This window comes from Daucus carota, chromosome 2 (assembly GCF_001625215.2).
Source record: "Daucus carota subsp. sativus chromosome 2, DH1 v3.0, whole genome shotgun sequence".
Lineage (NCBI taxonomy): Eukaryota > Viridiplantae > Streptophyta > Magnoliopsida > Apiales > Apiaceae > Daucus > Daucus carota.
Genome location: NC_030382.2, coordinates 16,021,350 through 16,043,608, shown reverse-complemented (window position 1 = coordinate 16,043,608; position 22,259 = coordinate 16,021,350). Strand labels below are relative to the sequence as shown.

The 22,259-nt window shown below is 33.6% G+C and overlaps 2 protein-coding genes across 2 annotated transcripts; both read right to left on the bottom strand.

The window, feature by feature from the left end:
- Window positions 1–16,900: 16,900 nt before the first annotated feature.
- Window positions 16,901–18,205, bottom strand: LOC108203766 (uncharacterized). The gene is made up of 2 exons (XM_064086668.1): window positions 17,472–18,205; window positions 16,901–17,321 (listed from the first exon to the last, which is right to left on the bottom strand). Exons 1-2 carry the CDS (start codon window positions 18,203–18,205, stop codon window positions 16,901–16,903), a joined length of 1,155 nt encoding a protein of 384 aa, XP_063942738.1.
- Window positions 18,206–19,879: 1,674 nt separating this feature from the next.
- Window positions 19,880–20,704, bottom strand: LOC108204046 (uncharacterized mitochondrial protein AtMg00810-like). The gene has a single exon (XM_017373322.2). The coding sequence runs from the start codon at window positions 20,702–20,704 to the stop codon at window positions 19,880–19,882; it is 825 nt and encodes a 274-aa protein (XP_017228811.2).
- Between the last annotated feature and the right edge of the window lie 1,555 nt (window positions 20,705–22,259).

Below are 22,259 nucleotides of genomic sequence, written 5' to 3'. Positions count from 1 at the left end.
GGCACAAGCCATACAAATAAAGATTTCACAGCCTGTAGCAAATGACATGAATTATATGAGCCATTACCTTATAAACCACCCTTATGTTGGTGAGGACCCTTAGGTTTGTGAGTTGAAATAGATTTTAGAGGCAATAGAGTTTAGGAAAATCAATTTATGGTAGAGTGGTTTAACATAGGTTCATGGGATAGAGGAGTGCGGCGGAGTTATGCTTTGCTTTTACGCATCCGCAACTTATAAAAGCTAGGGTAAGATGTATGTGGGTTGGTTCAACAAATATCCAATCTTGGACTTTACCTTTTTCTTAATCAAGCCCAACTAAATTCTAACCCATACACATTAAGTTTTAAATTTATTTATACCGTTCAATATCTTAGTCAAACTAGTGAACAATTTTTAAACATTTCTTAATTTCATTCTACTCAATCCAACTACTAGTTACAGCGGGATTAAACTACTAGGCAGAGTGCAAAAAGAAATACTCACCACCACCACACCTACCATAAAAAAAGTCAAATAAATAAAAAATAAAAATATGATTAAATTACAAATAACCCACCATTGAAATAAGTATGTATGATTTTCCCACAATTTCCCCTACTCATTCAATCATGTTTTCAACACATAGTGGATTGAGTTTTTTAGCCGCCTATAAGATTATTATGGATGACATAGCATTTGTTGATTTTTAGTATACGGGTGGAAGAAATTGATATGAAGAAAGCTTCCAAAGTTATATATTTTTAAAACACAAATTTTTTTTGATATATAATTGATAACATATTCCTAGAAAATAGTGTTATACTTTGTGATATATTATTCTTCTTATTTAAAAATTGGAAATTAAGCTCATAAACTAAGATTACATATCCCAAATATTTCAAACAGTTTTTAAAAAATTCCAATTATTTTGAATAATTTCCAATAGAATTTCTTCCTGATCTTATAACGAACATTTTAATTTATATCAACTTTATATTATTATACAAAATATAAAAACAATCTGGTCCATATAAGTAGTTCGGATTATTTTAATTAATTAAACATCACAATATTAAATGCATATTAGGTTATGTAAGTTAAGATTAAAATTAGAATATTGCATGTAAAATAAGGTGAAGACAGAGTAAACATATGCCGAGTAACAATTAAGAATAATTAAAAAATAGTTTCATGTTTTAGATAAGTATATTGGATTAAAAGCTAAGTAATTTGACCACATTTGACTACAAAATCAACATACCAAATAAAAGGCTAAATTTTTATAATTTATTTTAATCAGTATTAACACATTACAATAACATGCGTACCGTTGGATGGTTCAAAATGATTTTTTTTAAATAGTTTCATGTTTCGGGGTAAGTATTGGATTAAAGGCCACATAATTTGACTACATTTGACAACAAAATCCACACATCAAGTAAAAGGCTAACTTTTTTTTTTAATCAATATTAACACGTTACAGTAATATACATTACACTTTTCTAAGTGATAGAAACAGTTTGTTAGAAACTCAATTTATTGAGTTTGAGAAATTGAAAATTGAGTGCCAAACAGCCAAGGATAATCTCTTGACTGTTTTAAAAAGAAAAGAAATCAATAAGAAATAGCTTGAAAAAGAACAGGAGATCATTGCTAGGTGGAAGTCTCGGAGAGATGTTTCTGCAAACATCATCAACATTCAAGGCAAGGAGACATTTGTTGAAAATGAGTGGAAAAGAGACAAGAGAATCCTTGAGATCTCATGTGCCAGTTCAACTGATGAGCTTAGAGGTATTGATCATTCGTTGAAGACTAAAAGCTCGGATAAGAGATATCCGTTGAAAAATAACTCATTAGTTGGCAAAAAGACTCTCAACAAGCTTAACAAGAAATATGGACCTGTTAACAAGAACTTTGTCAAAGGAGAGAGCAACTCCTCAAGAACTAATGAGAGTGTGAACATAGGTCACTTTTCTGATAAGAAACTCAAGGAGAAATTGGATGCTATAGAGACTATGCCAGTTGAGACTAAAAAGAAGAGAAACAATAGGAATGGTAAAATTGGAGTTAAGAAGCACAACAATTACACTCCCAAAGCTAGTGCTCCTAAAAAACTTGAAGTAAATGTGATAGTGTTAATCATTTATCTACATATTGTAAAATTATGGTTACTCCTACTTTTTCCAAAGCCTATGTCTATGCCATCTGTTTCAAATATGCACATGCCTGCTATGGACATGATGCGTGGTTTATTATGTCAAAATCCTTATGCTCATCCTAGCATCCTATACATGTTCCATCCATATTTCAATGCTTTCAATATGTCTCAATTTCATTCAAGCATGCATGTTATGAAAAATCCATGTGTTCCTCAAATGACAAATTTGCCTACTGCCCTGAACAATTTTGATACTCTAAAGTCTTAACCTAAACCAAAGATTGAGTTAAATCTTTCTAAGGGAGAGGTCACTACAAGAAAAGCGGCTATTTTCGACCGGTTAATTTCGACCGGCGGCTATTTTCGACCGTAAATGGTCGAAATTATTTATTTCGACCAAAGTCGGTCGAAAAATATTTCCGGTCGAATTTAGTTGGTCGAAAATGGACATAAGTTCGACCATTTTTTAGTTGGTCGAAAATTTTGAGGGGAAAATAAAGGGGGGAAAGTTCCCGCCCAAACAAATTCTAATTAATTTCGACTAGTTTCGGTCGAATTTATTAATTTCGACCATTTCTGGTCGAATTTAATAATTTCGACCACTTTTGGTCGAATTTATTTCGAGCACAAAATGAAGGGGGAAAGTTCCCGACCAAAAAATTTGAGCGGGAAAATTACCGCCTAATTCTGTTCAAAAAATTTGGAACTAATTTCGACCTTTTCGACTAGTTCTGGTCGAATTTAACAATTTCGACCTTTTCTGGTCGAATTTAATAATTTCTACCAGAAATGGTCGAAATTATTAAATCGGCCACGTATAATTGAATTTATATTTTTTTATAAAATCACAAATGTAGCTAGTTTAATACAACTTCTTGCATAGACCAACATAAAAATTAAGACAAACAAGAATATCATTTATTATGTGTTTTCATAATTTTTTTTTATTCAATCATACAAGATATGACTGGACTAAAGCTGGATTAGACATACTAGTTGACTATTAAAATCTTATATCAAATAAATTAATATTTTATCAAACTTTAGGAATATGACTAAAATATATGGATAATAATTTTTTGCGATTGGAACAGTGATAATTATTTCATAAAAATTCAAATGACAATTCCGGACTAAACACTAGTAAAAGAACTAGTCAAATTATCACTTAACTCTTATAATCTCAAATCATAATTATTAAACAATTTCTGAAATTTTAAAAATAGGATTAAAATTAATAAATTTAAAATCTGTAAGGTTGGAGCATCGATAATTATTTTTAAAAAAATCAAACTAACAAACCACGATCAGACACGATTTAAAAGTAATAGTCAAATAATCAGTTGACTTTTAAAATCTCAAATCATATAAATTTAATATTTGTTGAAATTTTAAGAATATGATTAAAATATATCCATCTTAACATCTATAAGGTTGGATCGTTGATAATTATTTTTTTTTAAAATCAATCTAACAAACTAGGAGTATAAATATTTAGATGTACTAGTCAAATTATCAGTCGACTGTCCAAATTTCAAATCATATAAATTTAATAATGTATTCAAATTTAGGAATATGACTAAAATATGTCTATCATTACATCTATAAGGTTGGATCATCGATAATTATTTTTAAAAAAATTCAAACTGCTATACATCATTTAATTAGATGTAATAGTCAAATTATCAGTTGACTGTTAAAATCTCGAATCATATAAATTTAATATTTATTGAAACTTTAGAAATATATACAACTTAACATCTGTAAGATTCGATCATCCATAACTATTTTTAAAAAAATTCAAACTAACAAACCAGGAGTATACACAATTTAAATGTAATGGTCAAATTATCAATTGACCCTTAAAATATCAAATCAAATAAATTTATTAATTATTGAAAATTTAGAAATATGACTAAACTATATACATCTTAAGATCTATAAGGTTGGATCATCGATAATTATTTTTAAAAAATTCAAACCGCTAAACCGGGATTATACACCATTCAAATGTACTAGTCAAATTATAAGTTGACTATTAAAATCCCAAATCATATAAATTTAATACTTATTGAAATTTTAGGAATAGTACTAAAATATGTTGATATTAACATCTATAAGGTTAGATCATGGATAATTATTTTTAGGAAAGTTCAAACTACAAAATCACGAGTATACACTGTTTAGATAGATGTACTTGTCAAATTATAAGTTGACTGTTAAAATTTCAAATCGTATAGATTTAATATTTATTGAAATTTTAGGAATATGACTAAAATATATTGATCTTAACACATATAAGATTAGATTATCGATAATTATTTTTAAAAAATTCCAAATACCAATCTGAAAATAAACACTACTCCCTCCGTTTCTTTAAACTTCTCTCGTTTGAAATATCGGGACTGTTCATAACATGACACAAATAATTAATTTACACCAAATCTATAAGAACAAATATAATCATGAGTGATCTTGTTGGAGTCATATTTATAAGTATTTTAATACTATAAAATTTTTATACTTAATATTAATATGAAATAAAAGATATTAACTTCATTGTTATATAATATTCTTCTTAAATAAAATTAATTCAAATTTAATATCGTGAATATTATAAGAAATTTATATAATTTACACTAAATTTATATAACTTCATTGTTATATAATATTTTGTTTGTGTATTTTACATTAACACTTTATCCATCTTATAATATTTTTATTAATTTTTCATCTAATTTTTTACAACAGAAAATCTGTTGTACTAATATTATATTAATATATCATCTAATCTAGATAATCTTTTTATATTTTATAAATCTCTTTTTTTTTCCTTTTTATACCATACGTGCAAGCGTTTTATACCAAGTAGTACTGTACTTATTTACAAGAAAAGGACAGACCTATTATATTATACTATGTTAAAAACCATTAGTAGTAGCCCAATTCTCACTCCACTCCTCTCCACACTCTACCTTCCTCCCCCGTCTCCCCTTTCTGCTCCCTGCACTACATAGAATGCTTTCTCAAACACTGAAGTCTGCTGTTACAGCTTTTCACAACAAATACATTACAACAATGGTGGCTCTCCGAGAATGGGGCAAGTACCAGAAATCAACAGAGGTAATTCTTGATCTGCCAATCTTGCTCCAGGGATGGAGGCGTTTCATGTCTTTGCCTCCAATATTGAAAAGATCATCTATATCATCTTGGCCGGTTTCTCAAAATTGCAGGTAGCATTCTCACTCTCTCCCAGCAAGTGTAAATGGTTATTATCAACTAATCTCATTACACTATACATATATGTTATTCTGACAATATTTTGTTTTTCCATGGCCTTCCAGTTTAGTCTCCCTTCGCCACCTAAACCCGTCAACAAGGACCCAGATGAAGGATAGAAAGATTTGGCAGAATATGTAGTTCAAAATTAGGCTTCTTTACATATAAAGGGAGGTTGTTTGTTAAGGTTTGGTTATGTAGATTTTGATGTTCCAGATGGAGTTGTAAATTCATTTTGACCGATTATACCTCCGGGCCAAGTCGGTTATTGTGAAATATGATGAAAGTTGTTGAAAATTGTGTGCAAAACAGAGCAGCAGATTCTGCTGCTATTTTTTTTTAAAATGTGGTATGCTAAATTCGACCGAATTTGGTCGAAATTATACTTTTTTGGGCGTTAAATTTGAATTTTTTGAAATATTTTGGCAAATTTTTGAATTTTTGAAAATTTTTAAATTTCGGTCGAATTTATAATTGCGACTAAATTTGGTCGAAATTAATTTCGACCGTTTTTGGTCGAAATTATATATTTTCGACCGGGTATTTAATTTCGACTAGCTTATATTCGACCATCTCCGTTCCGGTCGAAAATAGCTATTTTCGACCAGAATCTGACGGTCGAAAATAGCCGTTTTTCTTGTAGTGGGTGGAGATTGAAGAAAAGGTTGTGAAGCCTAACAAACCTTGACCCAAAGGAATTTGGAAGAATCTATGGTACTTAGATAGTGGTTGCTCCAGGCACATGACTGGAGATTCCTCCCTACTCACAAAGTTGGTAGAGAAAGTTGGCCCTAGCATTACCTTTGGAGATGACAACAAAGGATATACTATGGGACATGGCTTGATTGCAAAAGAAAATGTCATCATTGATGAATTTGTATGGGTGTCTGGTCTTAAGCATAATTTGCTTAGCATTAGTCAAATTTGTGACAAAGGATTTAAAGTTAATTTCAATCCTGTAGCCTGTGTTGTCACCAAGAGAGAAGAAAACAAAGTGGTACTAATTGGTCAAAGAAAAGGAAATGTGTACATAGATGATTTCAACTCAGTCAAGTCAGACTCTATCACTTGCTTATTTAGCAAAGCAAGCTCTCATGAAAGTTGTCTATGGCACAAAAGATTATCTCATTTAAATTTCAAGACAATGAATGACTTGGTCAAGAAGGATCTGGTTAAAGGAATTTCAAGACTGAAATTTTCCAAGGAAGACTTGTGTGCTGCTTGTCAACAAGGTAAACAAAAGAGAAGCTCTTTCACAAGCAAAATTCAGTCATCAATTGTGAAGCCACTTTAACTTCTACATATGGATTTATTTGTACCAGTCAATATCATGTCCATTTCCAAGAAAAAAAAAATTTGTCTTGTGATTGTTGATGATGTTTCAAAATTCACTTAGACTTTCTTCCTGCAACTAAGAATGAGGCTGGGCAAATCATTATCAATCACATCAATGCATTAGATAATAATCCAGAAGTCAAGGTTGGAAGAATCAAAACTGACAATAGAACTGAATTCAAGAATGTAATGATGAAAAAATTTTGTGAAGGAAAAGGAATTGTTCATGAGTTCTCTGCACCAAGAACACCTCAGCAAAATGGTGTGGTTGAGAGAAAGAATAGAACCTTGATTGAAGCAGCAAGGACCATGTTAAATGAAGCACAATTGCCAACCTAATTTTGGGCTGAAGGTGTGAGCACTGTTTGCTTCACTCAAAATATCTCTCTAATTACCAAGTCTCATAACTTGACTCCCTTTCAACTTTTTAAAGGGAAAACGCCATCAATTAGCTTTCTTCATGTCTAAGTGCTATGTTCTGAGAAATCAAGGTGAAAACCTAGGAAAATTTGAAGTCAAAGCAGATGAAGCTATTTTTGTTGGATACTCTAGTGGAAAATTCTACAGAATGTACAATTTGAGAATCAACATTGTTATGGAACCAATTCATGTGGTTTTTTATGATAAGAAAATTCAAGGCTTAACTAATGAAAGATTTCATGAAAATCTCAAATTAGAAAATGAAGCTCAAGATATGCGCTCCATTCTCTGCTATAGCTATACTCAAATCTTATGAAAACAATTTTGTACTCACTCAATTTTTTCAAAACTTCCCTTTTACATCTATTATTTGCATTTATTTTTAGTCAGGCCATTATATTCTCCCATATTAGGATATATTCTATAGATTTCTAGGTGAAAATCTTTGGTTCTCTAACAAAAATAAATATAAAAATGTCTTATTTTCAAATTTTAAGTGTCAGATGCCAATACACTGGCTATGCGGCGGCCATATTACACATTTGGATAAACAAACATTTTTGACGACGATCTAAAAACTCATAGAAATTCGAATCAACTCAATGTTGATGTTAATTGTTATTAAATTGTACCAACAAGTTCAGTATTCTCTCTTTTACTTTATTGTGAAATGTTCTAATCTTTCTTACTTTCTATAGCTAGCCATCAACTTGATCATATATTATGTTTAGCTTTGCGGCGCAGTTAATCAAATTGGATGATATTAAACAACCGGAAATAAGTTATTTAATTTTCTCATGTGCCGCAAAAAAATACATTGCTGAGAATACTCGAAAGCAATATGAGGAACGCGGTGAGTTCCTTCCATTGCAACCAAATTCAAATGAAGTGGCGGCCAACAAATCACCAATTAAGAATGCAACTGTCACCACTGGTACATGATTTTAAAGTTTTTCCGAACACTAACTTTAGCTTTCACAGCTTCACATATTACGTATAAATGTAGAGAGAAACCATAGACTCACCCCCACAAAGATACACATACTTGTAAGATGCTAGCTTTATTGTATATTTAGGCCTATGTGACAATATATGTAGTTTGTTTATTTCTACTAAATTATACGTTGTAATTAGGAGATCCTGATGAAAATCAACCGATGGAAGAGGAAAGTTTGGAGATTTACATAAGGGCTATTTCCTTAAGTAAAGCACTAGACAAAGTCATCAAAGGTAGTTTGTGACGATCCGGATTTTCATAAATTGTTATATTATTTTTATTCATGATATTTCAAGAAAAATGAGGAATGAAATTCAATATATTATTCAGTTTGGTAATTTTCAAAAATATTTGATCTTACTTTCTTTCAAAAATACAGGTTTTAATTTGTTTTTATTTTAGTGGCACCAAATCCACACTCCCGGATTTGAGGGATGTCACATAGTTGATAGTTGATACTATCATGTAGATTGTTTGCAAGCTCTCACATTTCTTTGTAGCCATTTATCCTCTTTGTTTGAGCCTTTCTTGAATATGTAATTTCAGAAGAAAACAATGTGGTGACTGATGTCCCAGATGATGATTCTGCTCCCACGAAAGGTTGGGTTGAACAAAAACGACAGATTCGTCGACACAAACATAAGACTAGGCTAGTGTCTGAACTTTATCGGATAACAAAGAACCAATGGTGTAGCAGGTCTTGTGGCCGGTGACTTACTACCAGTAGAACCTTCAGGATATTCTCCGTCATCACAGGGTCCGGTGATAAAGGAGGAAATACTATCTCAACCTCAAGATCCACCAAATGATATGCCAACTATCCGACACACCACCATATTTGAGGTTGTCAACGTGGTTGAGGACTTGGACTTTGAAGAAGAATGTAGTGATATACGCGTCAAGAGGAGGTGGAGGCAGGCTTAAGAAAGTGGTAAGCTCTTTTACACATATAGGCCTATATAATTTAATTGATTATCACTTGTTCCATATTAAACAATGTTTTCTTCCTTCAATTAATATAAAAAGAAAAAATTATGATTTCTTAATACATACCAAGTATTAATTGCGTTCAATACGAATTCGACCATGTGCGTCACTCAAATTCCATGGAAAACATACGTGAGTTCGAAAAATTGGATAGAAGTTCACTTTATAATTTCATGCAAAGCCTGAACCACCAGAAGTAAAGCGGCTAAGTTCGACCCGACATTAATAATTCCGGTCGAAGTTAGGCGTTCGAAAATAATGTTATTTTCAACCGCATAAATTTGACCACTCGCTCCCGCTTTTTCCCGCCATGATATTAGTCTAAAATAATTTCCTGTCGAATATAACTAATTTTGACCGGAAACGGTCGAAAATAGCTATTTACGACTGGATTTTGACGGTCGAAATTAGCCCTTTTTGTTTGTAGTGAACATATCTTTCAACAAAGCACCTGCACAACTAGTTTTCATCTTTTAATGTGCATTTAGTTGGTGCTCGTTAATTTTCTTCATATTTGGGGAAGTTAATGCGAAATGTTGCAGAAAACACATCCAGCTTTTTAATATGTACATTATTGCTCTAAAGATATAATATGTTTGTCATATAGAAATTGAGAAATTTTGTATGGGGCCATTATTTATTAGAAGTGTGGTGCTAATGTATAGCATTTGTGTTCTTGTTTTTTAGATGTGGATGAGTCAGGGAGCTGTGGGAACACATGTCATTCCCACATGTCATATCCAGGTTTCTGGAAACTCGTGATAAACAAGTGGCAATGTTGTTCTTGCCGTGTAAGATTATATACATTTGTGATGTTAGATGACCTGGATGTCACCGATTGCGTGTTTGGTTGTAAAACTGAGAATGCTTGTCTTTGCATGTTGAAAGACGGTGCAAAATTTTGAAATTTCAGCAATTACATTCAAAAAATTCAAAAAATTATACAAGCATAAAAGATTCAAGAACGAGTATCTATAGGCTCGTTGTGGTTAATTTGTTTTATTGATTTAATAATTACTTATTAGTATTCTTACAATATAAAATAATATTATTATTGTAAGTTGTTTAATACAATGTTGAAAACCTATTATTCCCTCCGTCCTGTATACGTTAATTTTTGGCAGGCTTTTTTAAGACTCTTTTAAAATATAATTCCATAATATATTTTTTAATTTTTTCTGATTTGATATTTAAACTTTTATTCGAACAAAGAAAATTTTAGAAAAACATTATGGAACTAAACTTTATACAAACAGTGAACCTATACAATTCCTCGGAGGGAGTACTATTATAAGTTTTTTTATTTAGGTTTTCATATCACTAAAAATCATAAATCATACGGATATACTATATGTTATTCTATTAATTTTTAATATCATAAATTTAGAAAACTCAACACAAATTATAAAATTAAATATTTTAAAAAAATTCAAGTTTAAATAAAGTAAAATGAAAATAACTTTTCTACATATTATATAATATCATATTAAGATAAGAAATATTAAAAATAGAGCAAAGATATCATCTGGATTATTTATTTTGTCTTTTCAGGAGGAACCAAAATTTGACTCCATGGATGGCTTGATATTTCTATATGGACGGTTAGGTATGCCCCTAATTCATCTTTCACATGTATATAGGTTATCATTGTTAGTTATTAAAATTAATAACATAAAATAAATTAATTATTAAAAAAAGATTTGAACTTATTTAATTATTATAGCCATTAAAAATGATTATTGTTTGTAATAATTAATATATTTATTCACATTTAATGGTAATCATAAGAAATATAATTAACGAAGAAGTATAATAAATTTTTTATAAATTATTAATTATTTCAATATTATGAAGTGTTTATAGTTTATTTTTTAAGATTAATTTTTTTATATGTTCATTATATAATTTAAAATTTTTAGTTCATCCACAAAACATAGTTGAGACTACCCAATTGACTCATATGAATAGTTCAAAAATTGAAATGATCAAATTTATGCTGTTAAGAAAATATCATTGCTAATAACCAAAAATTTATATATGATACAACAACTTAAAAAAACTAACTCTAACCACCACTAGCTTAGAATAATCCAAATGATAGTCTACATGCTTCCCAAATGGAAATTGAACTCTACGTGCTTTCTCAAAAGATGGACCATTTTCAATCCTAACTCAAAAGGTTATAAATAATAGCAACAATGACGAAAAGATTGCTAAGCAAGTATAACTAGAATAGTAGGATATAATTCAGTTAAGAAGAGTGTTTCAATTACAATAGAATTGGTTTCAATAAAAACAATAGTGAATAGAATATTTTCAAGATAGCCGACCTAGGGGTGTGATAAATTATCAAAACAACCTTAGTTTTTCAAAGTTTATAAATCCAACCTTTCTTTGAAAAATATTTTTCTTGAAAGTATTTAATAAGACAATGCATTTCTATAAATAATTGGACGATACAGTTAAGTAAAGTATTTGTGTCAGATGTTGGACATAAAGGTCTTGTTTGGAACTTAAAGGTTTGGGGCAAAATTAGAGGTTTGAGGTGTTTAGATTTGATAACTAAAATAAGCTAATATTAGTGTATTCAATCACCTAGTTAAAACAGCTAATTGGATCCCCTAACAGCTAATTTCCAAATAGGGCCAAAGTCTTCACATGTGCAAAATTGGGGCTCCTAATAGGCATCTAATTGACATTAACAGCTATACTACTCTCTTGCCTGTTATGCTAACCACATTATTCCAAAGCTTTGTTATTAACTTTATATTCTTTCTTTTTCATTCCAAAATACTTTCAAAACCAACATTATCAAAGTCCGAATATAAGCCATCACGAAAATGAATTTGAATTTTTAAAATTCAATATTTCACTAGAGGACATAAGATAAGACTTATATTTCAAACTCTTGCCTCGTTACTCACCTGAAAGCTCAACATCTTGATAAAGACTAGTAAATTTATAATATTTTCAATAATAAATTAATTATATATATATATATATATTATATATATTATTTAATAAAAGTAAATTAATATAAATAATTCAAAAATTCATTAACTGGTAATATAAAATAAAAATAGTATTTTTTTAAGATATAATTCATAAAAAAAACCTCTATATCGAAAGAAATAAAAACAAGTAAGAATTACATTTGCAACCACTTTCTGCGACTGATTTTTGTAGCTAATTGATGACGTGGAGCTTTCTACTCCGCCATTAGAACGCTAATATTCCGGGTCGTAGATGTGGTGCGACAAAATCTTTTTTTTGACGGTTTTTAACAACCGCGTGCAGTTACTCATACTATGGTGATATGGTACGTCGCTTTTAACAACCATGTGCAATTACTGATACTATGGTGATATGGTACTTTTAGCGATAAGGTTTGGTCGCAACTAAGGGGTGGTTGCTGATAGACTTGACACCATTTTTCCCTCCATTTCTTTGAGGAAATATTTCAGTGTGACGAATTAACGATGACAGTTCATCGCTGTTAGGGTATTTGTCGTCGCGCATGAAATTATTCAGGAAGAAGTCAGTTCCTTAAAAACTAGATTTGCTGATATGAAGGCTCCTAATGAACAAAATAAATTTATCAAATACCTATTTAGTTAAATTACAGATAACAACCAACGTATTTGCTAATTTATTAAGTTATAGGGCCGTTTTGAATTTATGGTCGTGTTTATTTTTTTTATTAAAAAAATGGATTTAGCCTGGTACTATTTGTTTATAGGAGAAACAATTTTCATGGAGTTGTATCTCAATTGGGCTTTTGTTGTACGTACATATTAACTCCCAATTGTGATTATATGTTTAATAATAGGGCCTTTTAAAAAATAATAGGCCCATTAATTCAATAACAATAAACGTTATATATAATTGAAAAATAATCATAATTAGTTGAGCGGCGACAACCGAAGTAAAACATCAAAATCTTCAACCTCATCAACGGCGGCTACGTCCAATTACTAGACACACGATTAAAAATCCGGTTGCATTTAGAGGTATTCATCTTTTCTATTTTGTGTTAATAGTATATCATCGAATATACATCTCATATATCTATCTATACACACACACACACACAACATATGCTAATTTTTGTATGAGATGCCTAATTCATTTGTTTCATCAATCGTTAAGAGGACAATCTCCGCCATCACAAGGTCCTGTGGTGAAGGAGAAAAGTACTGCCTGAAGAGCCTTCGAATGATGTGCCAACTCTTCAAAGCACCACACATTTAAGATTGTCAATGTGGTTGAGGACTCGGACACAGAAGAAGCAGAAGGCACTGGTATATGCATCAGGAAGAGGCGTAAACAGGCTTCAAAAAAATGGTAATCTCTTTTACTGATCTTATGGACTTATGCCCTTGTGAAACTTATTGTTTCTTTAATGAATTTAATCATATAAGTCCATAAGATCTGTAAAAGTGATTACCATTTTTGTGAAGCTTGTTTACGCCTCTTCCTGATGCATATACCAGTGCCTTCTGCTTCTTCTGTGTCCGAGTCCGCAACCACATTGACAATCTTAAATGTTGTGGTGCTTTGAAGAGTTGGCACATCATTCGAAGGCTATTCAGGCAGTACTTTCTCCTTCACTACAGGACCTTGTAATGGCGGAGATTTACCTGCTACTTTATGGAAAGCTTAAGCAACTTCAGCCTCACATTTTTGTTCCTTTTAATTTCCAAATAGATGTTAAATAGTATATTTTTTGCTAAATGGTGATATAACAAGAGTATCAAATAAGTAATCAGGTATGTGTATAAGTATAACATATCATTTATGTTTCCTTCACTTTAGCATTTTCCAGCCCTTTGTACAATGGAGAAGATAATTAAAAAATAGAAAGTTCACCTCAAATTACAGCCAGCTAAATTGTTTCTTTTCATTTGCCTTTTTTAGATTCTTCCGCAAGAGATTTTCCACTTTCCTGCTTATAAGCACATTTTTGAGTTCCCTCGAGGTATTCCTGCACACAGTTGTATTGTTTTTCATATTTTCTCGCGTCCTTTCTCATTGCTTTCATTACATAAATTTCATGAAGCAATGTGAGCACGCGCCAAGTGACTGCAGATGCACAATTAGCTGATAGTTGGAGAAAAGACAAGCAAAATTTTTAAGTTTAAAGGTCACCTTTTTGGTAGATTGTTGCGATGGTTTCCACCAAATTGTTGTATCTTATAACTGGTGAAATCGATGTAGATGTTGTTGATCTTCGTGGGTGCAACTATCCATCTGGAAATACTACTTCCAGGGGAAACAATAATTCCTAATTTATTGCGATCCATGTCAGAGATGAATACCTATAACATCATAACACCGAAGATGTCACCAGACTACACATTACGCATATGTATAGAATATAGAATATATTAATCTAAGAATACAGGATATGTTATTTAGTCCATATAACTTCTCCGAGGTATACCCATTAAAATTTTGGGCTTCTGTTAGAGCAATGCCATAGGCTTCCACTCTTTAGACAAGGACCTCAGAAATATAATGTTTGAGTCTTAAACAACACATACACCTAATTATTTATATTGGGGGGACCTCGAAATTAAGAACATAAGTAAAATAATGGATGAAAGTAAGCAATGAGTATAGTGAAGAGACCATTTGAAATTTAAATGCATATACTAAATATGATGGATGCAGGTACGTGCATGCAGTTGCTTCTTTGATGACCATGAGAATATCGCCGAGCCAATATAAAAAGATATCCCGATGTGCTTTTCCCGTCACCCAAATCTTCCACCATAATCACTGTCTGAGTAGCCAACTAATTTGAATCTTGAGAATGCGTGTAAACAAACCATTATTAAGTTGTACCTTTAATATATCTCAAAATTCTTTTAGCCGCCATGAAATGATCTTGCTGCGGCTTCTCCATGTACCAACTAACCAATCTGACTGCATACATGATATCTGGACGAGTAAAAGTTAGGTACCTCAAACTTCCAACCAAACTTTTGAACAATGTCGATTACCGACTCCCTCGTGTTGAATCATTCTGAGCTTTATGCTTGCCTCTGCTGGCGTGCTCACTGGCTTACATTCCTCCATTCTGAACTTCTTCAAAATCTGCTCGGCAATATTTTTCTAAGACATAAAATTCCATCTTTTCTTTGCTTCACCACAAATCCAAGAAAGTATGACATTTGACCAATATCTGAAATCTCAAATTCATTAGTCATAACTTTCTTAAAATCATCAAACATACCAGGATTGTTTCCGGTAAATATCATGTCGTCCACGTATAAGCAAACGATCATAATATCTCCCCTGAATCTGTTTTCGTGTAGAGAGCATGCTCATATGGACTCTTCACAAACCATTTTTCTGGAAATACTGATCAACCCTTGTGCTCCATGCTCTCGGGCTTGCTTTAACCCGTGTAGTGCTTTCTTCAGTTGTAGACTTCATTCTCCTGGTCTTTTTGAACATATCCTGGAGGTTACTCGATGTAGACATCTTCTTCGAGATAACCATTTAGAAATGACGATTTTATGTCCATCTGAAAAATCTTCCATTGATTCTGAGCGGCAATTGTTGTGAGAAGTATGATGGTGTCAACTCGCGCAACTGGAGCAAACACCTCATCATAGTCAATTCCATATCTTTGCTTGTAGCCTTTAGCCACCAACCTTGCTTTGTATTTCTCCACTTCACCATCCTGATTTGTCTTTGTCTTAGAAACCCATTTGACACCGATTGCTTTGTGTCCTTATGGAAGATCTGTGTGCTCCCAAGTATCATTCTTCTTAATTGCACCAATTCTTCATCCATGGCTTTGTTCCATTTGCTTTCTTCAGAAGCTTCCTCAAATGTAACTGGATCACATTCAACCATTAAACAAAATAAAGAATAATCAAAGGTTGTTTGTACCGGACTTGTTGCTTCGTAGATATTATCTAAACTACGCATTTTTCTTGGCGCTCCCCATGAACTTCTGCTTCCACCTGAATCCGATGGTGTTGATGCGGGAGTTTGTTGATTCGGACTTTGTGGAGGAGTTTGATCATCATCTTCGCCATCTTTAATATTGGAGTCATCACCGTTATCATCATAATCATCGTTAGAAATAAACCAGCAACTTTTCGTTCTTCCTCGCTCCATCTCCAGTAATCTGATTCATCAAACTCAACATCTCGAGAAATAAATTAATTTCTTCGTCAGGGGATTATAAAGTCTGTATGCCTTACTCCTTTTATCATATCCGGTAAATATACACTCGTCTCCTCATCTGAGTACCTTCAAATAATGACCACTCCGCTTTTCCGCCAGTGCTTTGAACTCCTTTAATTTATCAAGAGCCTCTTATTTTTCTTTGATGATATACACCCAACTTTTCCTGCTAAAATCATCAATAAATGTTAGGTAATATCTATTACCTCCAAGTGATGAGATGTCAAATGGACAAGCAATATCTGTGTGAACTATCTCCAATGGCCTTCTGGCTCTCCATGATTTTCCAACGGGAAAACTTTGACGATGTTGCTTCCCCTTTACACACGCTTCACACAAATTTTGTGGTTCATTGATTTCTGGCAAACCGTCCACCATTTATGTCTTTGACAATTATTTCAGGCCAGAAAATCCAAGATGACCATATCTCAAATGCCACAACCACGAGTCATTTTTAATGACCGACTTTAAGCACTTCTGCGCCTTAGTTTGCAAATCAAGCGTAAACAAATGATTCTTTGACATCTCTACATTTGCAATCAATTCCCGAGCTTGATTTCTAATAATGAGGGATTGTCCTGCATCCGTATATTATATCCTTTTTCCACAAGTTGGCCAAGACTGATAATATTACTCTTCAAAGCGGGAATATAATAAACATGATTTACATATTTCTTTTCACCTTTCTTCGACATGATCGTGATAGTACCTTTTTCTTTGACCAGAATCATTGACGAGTCACCAAAAGTAACTTCTCCGCTAATGGTGTCGGCTATCTCCGTGAATAACTCCTTGTGACCAGTCATGTAATTACTGGCCCATGAGTCAAGATACCAAACATTCTTCTTGCTTTCCTCGTCTCCCTTGTAAGTGAGGAACGCAGTAGTGCCAACATCTTTATCTTCTTTTGCTGCTGCAAAATGACTTCTTTCTTCCACCTTCGGTGCTCTACACTTATAACTGAAGTGACCAAATTTATTACAATCATAACATTGAAACTGAGACTTGTCACCTCGTTGTTGAAATCCGCCTCGTCCTCGACCTCTGAAATTTTGACCACGACTAAATGGCTGATAGACTTCATCTGGCTTTTATTGATGGACTGCCTACTGCCTTCCTCGTCCTTGTCCACCACAGTAGTCACCTCTGCCACGTGCAGAACTGTTACTGCCAGAACTGTCACCAATGGACACCTTACTTTGCAACGCCTTTTCCAAATGGCTTGGATCATCATATAGGTTCATTCGTTGCTCGTGGGCTTGAAGAGAACCTACGAGCTCATCAATAGAAATCGTGGACAAGTCTTTTGACTCCTCGATGGAGGTAACAACGTAATAAAATTTTCTTGTTAATGAACGAAGCAACTTTTTCATGACCCGAACATCATCGAGACTTTCGCCATTTCTTTTCATTTGATTTTTCACAGTTTTCAAACGCGTAACAAATTCACCAATATTTTCTGAACTCTTCATCTTCAAATTTTCGAACTCGGCACGTAGAACTTGGAGCCGTACATGTTTAACTTTCTCGACACCCTGGAACGATTTCTGCAGAATCTCCCACGCGTCTTTCGCCGTTTTCTCATTTGAAATATATTTAAAGGTTGATTCATCAACTCCTTGAATAATTGTATATAACGCCTTTTTATCGTTTTTCTGGGTCTCTTTCAAAATCATCTTCTCTGCATTTGAAAGGGCCGCTTCATCCTCTCGCTCGTCATACCCACTTTCGACAATATCCCAACTATCGTATGAACCGAGTAACACCTTCATTTGGATACTCCAGTTCCCGTAATTTGTTGCCGTCAATTTTGGGATTTGTGATTGCACCATCATATTTGACATTTTTCTTCTCCGAAATAACCTATATATATAATAAACTACAACTTTCTTTCTTGTTACAAAGCACAGGCTATAGCCTTTTCTCTCGCACAACACAGGACAGAACTTCTGCTCTTTTTCTCTTCTCTCTTCAGATTTTTACACTGTATATTACACCAAACAAACACCTTATTTATAGGCTACAAAATACAAGTACACATCATGGCTTACATCAGAGAATAGTTATTATTATAGACTTTTACCAACTTACATGCAGCCTACCACATTTTCCATATTTTCTGGAATGTATATAGCTGTGTCTTCATGTATTTACTCTTCACTTGAGACCAGCCTTAATACCATGAGCTGCAGTACAAGATTTCTTCTGTTTTCATTTGTGCGTGTATTGTATTTTACACAACCCACCTGTTTTCCTGGCCTTCATAAAAACACAGCTGCCTTGGTGATCATTTCTTCAACACGTATTTGACTTTCTCCTAGCATGCATGCAGATAGTATATATAGTATTTATTCAGCCCACCTTAATTTATGCATGCACATTAAATCAACCCATCTATTATAATTAATATATTGCTAGCCGGAGAGTTTGAAATTCTAACAATATCGAGAGTTAATGAGTCCTTAAACGTAATAGATTAACATATACATAAACAAATCCTAATTAAAAATTATCTAATAATTCATAGGTGCAATTAGCTTCATAACCTACACGGCAACCAACTCTTGCAGGGGTACAATAGACCACAAAAAAGCATTTTAATACATATAAACATTGCTACACAGTATTTTCATATGTTAAAAAATAAAAACAGACCACAAAATTTGTATAAAAATCAAAACTTTGGCAAATATTAGAAACCAAAAAATCAAGGGCATAGCCCAAGAACCGCATTTCAGCACAATAACCACTGAGAGGGGGGGGGGGGCAGAGAGTGAGGGAGGGATACCACACCCATACAGATACACATATACAGCATACCAGAATCATCGATTGACACACCCAATTCACTTAAAACCCTAAATTGAAACTCTCAAAATAGAGAAAAAGAGCCACAATATGCAACAAACAAATACAATTGATAGTAAAAGTGTTAGAAAGTATGTAGAGAGAAGAAAACTAATATTATCATTCAACTTGTTAACTACAAAATGACTATTACACCAATATAAAGAGTCTTCAGCTATATACACAGACTTGTATCTATTTAGAATTTTAACTAACTCTAACAAACTTGTGCTTATTCCAGCTGTACTAATATCCTGTTGTCTCGTCCATGATAGCACACTCTGTGGTGCTTACATCCCCCTCAAGTTAGATATTGGGAAGAAATTGACAACACCTGACTTGGACAAGAGATACGCCAAATGACCCGAAGCAAGAGCTTTTGTGAATAAGTCAGCGGGTTGTTGTAGTGTAGGAAGATAAGCAGTAGAAATGATCCCTTTGGTAAGCTTTTATCGAACAAGATGACAATCAATCTCAATATGTTTTGTACGCTCATGGAAAACCGGATTGGAGGTGATATGAAAAGCAGACCGATTATCACAGAATAGAGTAACAGGCGTGAGATTGATTATGTGCATGTCAGCAAGCAAGGCTAAAATCCAACTGAGTTCATAATTCGTATCAGCCATTGCACGGTATTCCGCTTCAGAGGAAGATCTCGAGACTGTGGGCTACTTCTTAGAGCGCCAGGAGATTAAAGAGGCACCCAACATAACACAAAAACCTGTGATGGAACGTCGAGTAATTCTACAGGCTGCCCAATCAGCATAGCTAAAAGCAGTAAGTTTGAGAGAACTAGAGGCAGAGAAGAGCAAGCCTTGGCCCGCTGTTGCCTTGAGATAGCGAAGAATCTTGAGCACAACATGATAATGACAGACCTTAGGTTTGGACATGAACTGAGCAAGCGTATTCAAAGTGTATGCAATATCGTGTCGAGAAATCGTAAGATAGATTAGCCGACCAATGACCCTACGATATAGTGAAACATCATGAAAATCAGTTTCTGTAGATAAATCAGTAAGTAGACCATTATTTTGTTTCAAGGGTATAACCGAGGACTTGCAATTCAGAAGACCCACATCAGTTAACAAATCTTGAGTATACTTTTTCTGGTGCAGGTGAATACCTTGAGAAGAACAAGCTAACTCAAGACCAAGAAAATATTTAAGATGCCCCAAATCCTTAATCTGGAAACGAGTGGAAAGAAATAGTTTGACTTTTGTCATGGTGCCTTGATCATTACCAGCCAAAACCATATCATCAACATACACCAGAAAGACAGTAATGGAGCCTTGTTGTGTAAACACAAACATACTGTGATCGCAAGCACATTGTTTGAAACCAAAGTCAAGTAATGCTGAACACAATTTCATAAACCAGCAATGAGGCGCCTGGCGAAGTCCATAGATAGACTTTAAAAGTTTGCAAACTAGACGCGGACCTTGATATTTTTGCAACAGCGTAGGCGAAACAGAGTACCCCGAAGAAAGTGACATATACACATCTTCTTTTAAATCACCATTAAGGAAAGCCGTTGTAACATCAAGTTAAGTAAGTGACCGACCCTGAACATCAAAAACAGCTAATAAAGTGCGTAAAGTTGTCATTTTGACAACTGATGCAAACGACTCGAAATAATCAAGACCCTCCATTTGCGTGCAACCTTTCACCACCAAGCGAGCTTTATAACGCTCCACACTTTCATGAGCACAGTATTTTACTTTGTATATCCAGCGACACCCAACAGGCTTCTTGTTAGCAGGTAATGGAGTAATAACCCAAGTTTTATTGGCCTCCAAAGCAGCCAATTCAGAAGCCATTGCAATACACCATTCTGGTGATTGCACAGCCTGCTGATATGAATTGGGTTCAGGATTCTTGGCCACATTAGCTGTAAAGGCCTGATAGGTTGAAGAAAACACTATGTTAGCCTGCATTGTCAATGGTAATCCCACAAAATCCTTGAGTTTTTGAGGAACAACGCGTGTTTAAGTGGGTCGTACATGCTCTATGATTGGTGAAGGCACAGTTGGACTAGAAACTTCAGGAGAATTAACATTTGTAGTATCTTCACTGGAAGACACCCAATCTGAATCAGTTGGAGACAAAGAATTATCCGGAGAATTATTTGCTGAGGGACTATCTCTTTCTTGTGTTAAGAAGAGAGTATCCTCAAGTGGATCAACCAGCACTTGAAGGTCCGGAAACAAAGTAGTGGAAGGAGAAGACTTAATCTCCTTAAATAGAAATATAGTCTCAAAAAACTGAACATGCCGTGTAATAACACCCTTCCGAGGACTAATGTCCAGCACTTTTTAACCTTTATGATCAAAAGCATAACCAAGAAAAACTCCTTTAAAAGCACGTGCACCAAATTTGTCAGGTGGTTTTGGGAGAATAGAGGCAAAGTAGAGTGATCCAAATATTCTGAGGTGACTATACAGAGGCAACTGATTGAACAACAGTTCAAAAGGTATATTGCCCTGCAGCACTCGGGTCGGTGTACGATTGATTAAGTAGGTAGCATTTAAGAGCGCATCTCCCCAAAAATGTATGGGCAAGACTGCATGTAGTCGTAAAGTTCTGGCAACATGGAGTAAGTAACGGTGTTTCCGTTCAACAATACTATTTTGTTGTGGGGTATACACACAACTCTTTTGATGCAGCACACCTAAGGCAGCTAGATGCATACTAATTGTAGTATTAACAAATTCAGTGCCGTGATCCGACCGTAGAACTTTTACCACTCTACCAAACTGAGTTTTGACATAGGCTAAAAACTGAATAAGAACTGTAGATGCTTGAGATTTTTCAGACAAAAGAAAGGTCCAAGTGTATCTAGACCTATCATACACTAAAGTGAGAAAATAGGTGCAGTTGCCATGAGTTTTGTGCATATATGGACCTCATAAATAAGCATGAAGTAAATCAAAACAAGCCGTACTTAGATTGTTTTGCTTCAAAGAAGCTGTCACAGAAAGGTAATTCCATACATGTCTTAGGTAAAGGTAAAAGTTTAAGCACTTGTAAGGGAACATGCCCCAATCTAGC

Coding starts and splice junctions, on each gene's coding strand:
- LOC108203766 (XM_064086668.1), bottom strand. CDS start 18,205: ATGTCAAATATGATGGTGCAATCACAAATCCCAAAATTGACGGCAACA. Junction 17,322..17,471: donor GGACAAGGACGAGGAAGGCA/GTAGGCAGTCCA, acceptor TGGTCACTTCAG/TTATAAGTGTAGAGCACCGA.
- LOC108204046 (XM_017373322.2), bottom strand. CDS start 20,704: ATGTCACTTTCTTCGGGGTACTCTGTTTCGCCTACGCTGTTGCAAAAA.